Source organism: Dendropsophus ebraccatus, chromosome 10 (assembly GCF_027789765.1).
Source record: "Dendropsophus ebraccatus isolate aDenEbr1 chromosome 10, aDenEbr1.pat, whole genome shotgun sequence".
NCBI classification, from domain to species: domain Eukaryota; kingdom Metazoa; phylum Chordata; class Amphibia; order Anura; family Hylidae; genus Dendropsophus; species Dendropsophus ebraccatus.
Window position 1 is genome coordinate 1,747,366 of NC_091463.1, and position 7,049 is coordinate 1,754,414.

The 7,049-nt window shown below is 50.8% G+C and overlaps 1 protein-coding gene across 2 annotated transcripts in view; it reads left to right on the plus strand.

Moving 5' to 3' along the window:
• The window catches only part of LOC138803016 (complement C5-like), a 184,538-nt gene extending 181,024 nt beyond the window's left edge, over positions 1 to 3,514 (plus strand). The window contains exons 41-42 of one of the 2 annotated variants that reach the window (XM_069986832.1): positions 3,181 to 3,310; positions 3,356 to 3,514. In XM_069986832.1, the coding sequence (XP_069842933.1) occupies positions 3,181 to 3,310; positions 3,356 to 3,361 (136 nt within the window). In that variant the 3' untranslated portion in view covers positions 3,362 to 3,514. Of the gene's footprint in view, positions 1 to 3,180 lie in introns of both variants that reach the window. The other variant, XM_069986831.1, reaches the window with a different exon arrangement.
• Positions 3,515 to 7,049: the final 3,535 nt, after the last annotated feature.

Sequence of the window (7,049 nt, forward strand, 5' to 3'; positions counted from 1 at the left end):
TGCATCTACTGTATGGGGGGGGGGCCTCTGCATCTACTGTATGTGCGGGGGCCTCTGCATCTACTGTATGCGGGGGGGGGGGGCCTCTGCATCTACTGTATGGGGGGGGGCCTCTGCATCTACTGTATGGGGGGGGGGCCTCTGCATCTACTGTATGCGGGGGGGCTCTGCATCTACTGTATGCGGGGGGGGCTCTGCATCTACTGTATGCGGGGGGGCTCTGCATCTACTGTATGGGGGGGGGGGCCTCTGCATCTACTGTATGCGGGGGGGCTCTGCATCTACTGTATGCGGGGGGGGCTCTGCATATACTGTATGCGGGGGGGCTCTGCATCTACAGTATGCGGGGGGGGGGGCTCTGCGGTCTACTGTATGTGCGGGGGGCTCTGCATCTACTGTATGGGGGGGGGCTCTGCATCTACTGTATGCGGGGGGGCTCTGCATCTACTGTATGTGCGGGGGGCTCTGCATCTACTGTATGCGGGGGGGCTCTGCATCTACTGTATGCGGGGGGGGGGCTCTGCGTCTACTGTATGTGAGGGGGGCTCTGCATCTACTGTATGGGGGGGGGCTCTGCATCTACTGTATGCGGGGGGGGGCCTCTGCATCTACTGTATGGGGGGGGGCCTCTGCATCTACTGTATGCGGGGGGGGGGCCTCTGCATCTACTGTATGCGGGGGGGCCTCTGCATCTACTGTATGCGGGGGGGCTCTGCATCTACTGTATGCGGGGGGGGCTCTGCGTCTACTGTATGTGCAGGGGGCTCTGCATCTACTGTATGTGCGGGGGGCTCTGCATCTACTGTATGTGCGGGGGGCTCTGCATCTACTGTATGTGCGGGGGGCTCTGCATCTACTGTATGTGCGGGGGGCTCTGCATCTACTGTATGTGCGGGGGGCTCTGCATCTACTGTATGTGCGGGGGGGCTCTGCATCTACTGTATGCGGGGGGGCTCTGCATCTACTGTATGCGGGGGGGGCTCTGCATCTACTGTATGTGCGGGGGGGGCTCTGCATCTACTGTATGTGCGGGGGGCTCTGCATCTACTGTATGTGCGGGGGGCTCTGCATCTACTGTATGTGCGGGGGGCTCTGCATCTACTGTATGTGCGGGGGGCTCTGCATCTACTGTATGTGCGGGGGGGCTCTGCATCTACTGTATGCGGGGGGGCTCTGCATCTACTGTATGCGGGGGGGGGCTCTGCATCTACTGTATGCGGGGGGGGGCTCTGCGTCTACTGTATGTGCGGGGGGCTCTGCATCTACTGTATGTGCGGGGGGCTCTGCATCTACTGTATGTGCGGGGGGCTCTGCATCTACTGTATGTGCGGGGGGGCTCTGCATCTACTGTATGTGCGGGGGGGCTCTGCATCTACTGTATGCGGGGGGGCTCTGCATCTACTGTATGCGGGGGGGCTCTGCATCTACTGTATGCGCGGGGGGCTCTGCATCTACTGTATGCGGGGGGGGGGCCTCTGCATCTACTGTATGTGCGGGGGGGCTCTGCATCTACTGTATGTGCGGGGGGGCTCTGCATCTACTGTATGTGCGGGGGGGCTCTGCATCTACTGTATGTGCGGGGGGGGGCTCTGCATCTACTGTATGTGCGGGGGGGGCTCTGCATCTACTGTATGTGTGGGGGGGCTCTGCATCTACTGTATGCGCAGGGAGGGGGCTCTGCATCTACTGTATGTGGAGGGGCTCTGCATCTACTGTATGTGAGGGGGCTCTGCATCTACTGTATGTGAGGGGGCTCTGCTTTCTAATGTCTGGGCAGGGGGGCCCTGCCTCTACTGTCTGCGTGAGGTGGGGGCTCTGCATCTACTGTATGCGCGGGGGGCTCTGCATCTACTGTATGCGGGGGGGGGCCTCTGCATCTACTGTATGCGGGGGGGGGCCCTCTGCATCTACTGTATGCGGGGGGCTCTGCATCTACTGTATGTGCGGGGGGGCTCTGCATCTACTGTATGTGCGGGGGGGGCTCTGCATCTACTGTATGTGCGGGGGGGCTCTGCATCTACTGTATGTGCGGGGGGGGCTCTGCATCTACTGTATGTGCGGGGGGGCTCTGCATCTACTGTATGTGTGGGGGGGCTCTGCATCTACTGTATGCGCAGGGAGGGGGCTCTGCATCTACTGTATGTGGAGGGGCTCTGCATCTACTGTATGTGAGGGGGCTCTGCTTTCTAATGTCTGGGCAGGGGGGCCCTGCCTCTACTGTCTGCGTGAGGTGGGGGCTCTGCATCTACTGTCATAGCGGGGGGGGGGGGGGGCCCTGCCTCTACTGTCTGCGTGAGGTGGGGGCTCTGCATCTACTGTCTGCGTGAGGTGGGGGCTCTGCATCTACTGTCATAGCGGGGGGGGGGGGGGCTCTGCATCTACTGTATGCGCTGTCTCACCCACGCTGCGAGATAGAGTACATAGACCTCCGTTACGGTAACTTTGCTCTATCCGGGCTAGTTCCTCTGTAGTTCAGGATACCACCCTGCACTTTTCAGAGATGTCCTCGCTGTGGGCTGGGATGATCCCTGACTTGTGACTTGTCTCCAGTTGCTCCATACACGTGTGTTGACTCACTTCACAGCTGTACTGTCCCGGACAGGAGTCCTGGAAGAGCCAGACCCTGGCTTACCTACAGCAGCACCTACTCTGTGTGTCCTCCTCCTACAAGAATTAGAGGGAAAACTGACGCTACACCTTCTCCCACCAAGTCACTACTTCCTACAGGGTTATGTTAGAGCCCCTGTGAGTGGTGGAGAAGAATGTGTGCAGAGAGAGAAGAATAGGGATAGGCAGAAGAGAAAGAAGTATCTCCATTGGGCAGTAAATAAAACAATACAGAAGAAGCAGTAACCCTTCGTTCACTACAGCTGTACAATATACAAGAGTCCACATACAAAAGACTGACATCTGGTGGTGAAACCAATAAATACCTTCATCAGCACTTGACTTTTAAATGAAGGGCTTTTGCAACAGGTGCCGTACAAGAAACACACGTGGTGGGACACCACATGTATATATATATTTTACATTCTAAATGATATAGCATATGGCCAGTATTTATTTGTTGTCCCTGTGCTTATATTTGCCGGTCCTTTATACTGGTGGTGCCATATGCTATACTCTGGGACAGCCACATGTGATGACCTCATCAATCACATGATCTCCCCTCTCCTGCAGGTACGAATACCCCCTGGACTCCGGCTCGTGGGTGGAGTGGTGGCCAGAGTCGTGCAGTGGAGCCTCCTGTGGTCCCTTCCTCTCCATCTTGGAAGACTTCTCGGAGAGCATACTCCTGAATGGCTGTCAGGCCTAGCCGCCGCCTCCTCGCTGCAGATCTGTTACATTGTGTCAGGCCTAGCCGCCGCCTCCTCGCTGCAGATCTGTTACATTGTGTCAGGCCTAGCCGCCGTCTCCTTGCTGCAGATCTGTCACATACAGATCTTATTGTTTTTTTGTTTTTTTTTTTTACCAGATAAAAATTGAATGTAAATAAAAAAAAACAAAACTTTAATTCCAGAGACTGATTGGTCACCAGGAGTCATGTGACAGCGGGGAGAGGAATATGTGCCAAACCATCAGATAATGATCTGCTGATCCAGAACCTGCAAATACCTGAACAACACGTGATGAGGGCCTGAGAGTGGTACTGTGCAGTCTATACATACACACTGAGGGAAGTGGTACTGTGCAGTCTATACATACACACTGAGGGAAGTGGTACTGTGCAGTGTATATACAGACACTGAGGGAAGTGGTACTGTGCAGTGTATATACATACAGACACTGAGGGAAGTGGTACTGTGCAGTGTATACATACAGACACTGAGGGAAGTGGTACTGTGCAGTGTATATACATACAGACACTGAGGGAAGTGGTACTGTGCAGTGTATACATACAGACACTGAGGGAAGTGGTACTGTGCAGTCTATACATACAGACACTGAGGGAAGTGGTACTGTGCAGTCTATACATACACACTGAGGGAAGTGGTACTGTGCAGTCAATATATAGAGACACTGAGGGAAGTGGTACTGTGCAGTCTATACATACAGACACTGAGGGAAGTGGTACTGTGCAGTCAATATATAGAGACACTGAGGGAAGTGGTACTGTGCAGTCTATACATACACACTGAGGGAAGTGGTACTGTGCAGTCTATACATACACACTGAGGGAAGTGGTACTGTGCAGTGTATATACATACACACTGAGGGAAGTGGTACTGTGCAGTGTATATACATACAGACACTGAGGGAAGTGGTACTGTGCAGTGTATATACATACAGACACTGAGGGAAGTGGTACTGTGCAGTCTATACATACACACTGAGGGAAGTGGTACTGTGCAGTCTATACATAGACACTGAGGGAAGTGGTACTGTGCAGTCTATATACATACAGACACTGAGGGAAGTGGTACTGTGCAGTCAATATATACAGACACTGAGGGAAGTGGTACTGTGCAGTGTATATACATACAGACACTGAGGGGAGTGGTACTGTGCAGTCTATACATACACACTGAGGGAAGTGGTACTGTGCAGTCTATACATACACACTGAGGGAAGTGGTACTGTGCAGTCTATACATACACACTGAGGGAAGTGGTACTGTGCAGTCTATACATACACACTGAGGGAAGTGGTACTGTGCAGTCTATATACATACAGACACTGAGGGAAGTGGCACTGTGCAGTCTATATATACAGACACTGAGGGAAGTGGTACTGTGCAGTGTATACACATACAGACACTGAGGGAAGTGGTACTGTGCAGTGTATATACATACAGACACTGAGGGAAGTGGTACTGTGCAGTCTATTACACATACAGACACTGAGGGAAGTGGTACTGTGACTATACATACAGACACTGAGGTAAGTGGTACTGTGCAGTGTATATACATACAGACACTGAGGGAAGTGGTACTGTGCAGTGTATATACATACAGACACTGAGGGAAGTGGTACTGTGCAGTGTATATACATACAGACACTGAGGGAAGTGGTACTGTGCAGTGTATATACATACAGACACTGAGGGAAGTGGTACTGTGCAGTGTATATACATACAGACACTGAGGGAAGTGGTACTGTGCAGTGTATACACATACAGACACTGAGGGAAGTGGTACTGTGCAGTCTATATACATACAGACACTGAGGGAAGTGGCACTGTGCAGTCTATATATACAGACACTGAGGGAAGTGGTACTGTGCAGTGTATATACATACAGACACTGAGGGAAGTGGTACTGTGCAGTGTATATACATACAGACACTGAGGGAAGTGGTACTGTGCAGTCTATTACACATACAGACACTGAGGGAAGTGGTACTGTGCAGTCTATATACATACAGACACTGAGGGAAGTGGTACTGTGCAGTGTATATACATACAGACACTGAGGGAAGTGGTACTGTGCAGTGTATATACATACAGACACTGAGGGAAGTGGTACTGTGCAGTGTATATACATACAGACACTGAGGGAAGTGGTACTGTGCAGTGTATATACATACAGACACTGAGGGAAGTGGTACTGTGCAGTCTATACATACAGACACTGAGGGAAGTGGTACTGTGCAGTGTATATACATACAGACACTGAGGGAAGTGGTACTGTGCAGTGTATATACATACAGATACTGAGGGAAGTGGTACTGTGCAGTGTATATACATACAGACACTGAGGGAAGTGGTACTGTGCAGTGTATACATACAGACACTGAGGGAAGTGGTACTGTGCAGTCTATATATACAGACACTGAGGGAAGTGGTACTGTGCAGTGTATATACATACAGACACTGAGGGAAGTGGTACTGTGCAGTGTATATACATACAGACACTGAGGGAAGTGGTACTGTGCAGTGTATATACATACAGACACTGAGGGAAGTGGTACTGTGCAGTGTATATACATACAGACACTGAGGGAAGTGGTACTGTGCAGTGTATATACATACAGACACTGAGGGAAGTGGTACTGTGCAGTCTATATATACACACACTGAGGGAAGTGGTACTGTGCAGTGTATATACATACAGACACTGAGGGAAGTGGTACTGTGCAGTGTATATACATACAGACACTGAGGGAAGTGGTACTGTGCAGTGTATATACATACAGACACTGAGGGAAGTGGTACTGTGCAGTCTATACATACAGACACTGAGGGAAGTGGTACTGTGCAGTCTATACATACAGACACTGAGGGAAGTGGTACTGTGCAGTGTATATACATACAGACACTGAGGGAAGTGGTACTGTGCAGTGTATATACATACAGACACTGAGGGAAGTGGTACTGTGCAGTGTATATACATACAGACACTGAGGGAAGTGGTACTGTGCAGTCTATACATACAGACACTGAGGGAAGTGGTACTGTGCAGTGTATATACATACAGACACTGAGGGAAGTGGTACTGTGCAGTGTATATACATACAGATACTGAGGGAAGTGGTACTGTGCAGTGTATATACATACAGACACTGAGGGAAGTGGTACTGTGCAGTGTATATACATACAGACACTGAGGGAAGTGGTACTGTGCAGTGTATACATACAGACACTGAGGGAAGTGGTACTGTGCAGTCTATATATACAGACACTGAGGGAAGTGGTACTGTGCAGTGTATATACATACAGACACTGAGGGAAGTGGTACTGTGCAGTGTATATACATACAGACACTGAGGGAAGTGGTACTGTGCAGTGTATATACATACAGACACTGAGGGAAGTGGTACTGTGCAGTGTATATACATACAGACACTGAGGGAAGTGGTACTGTGCAGTGTATATACATACAGACACTGAGGGAAGTGGTACTGTGCAGTGTATATACATACAGACACTGAGGGAAGTGGTACTGTGCAGTGTATATACATACAGACACTGAGGGAAGTGGTACTGTGCAGTGTATATACATACAGACACTGAGGGAAGTGGTACTGTGCAGTCTATATATACACACACTGAGGGAAGTGGTACTGTGCAGTGTATATACATACAGACACTGAGGGAAGTGGTACTGTGC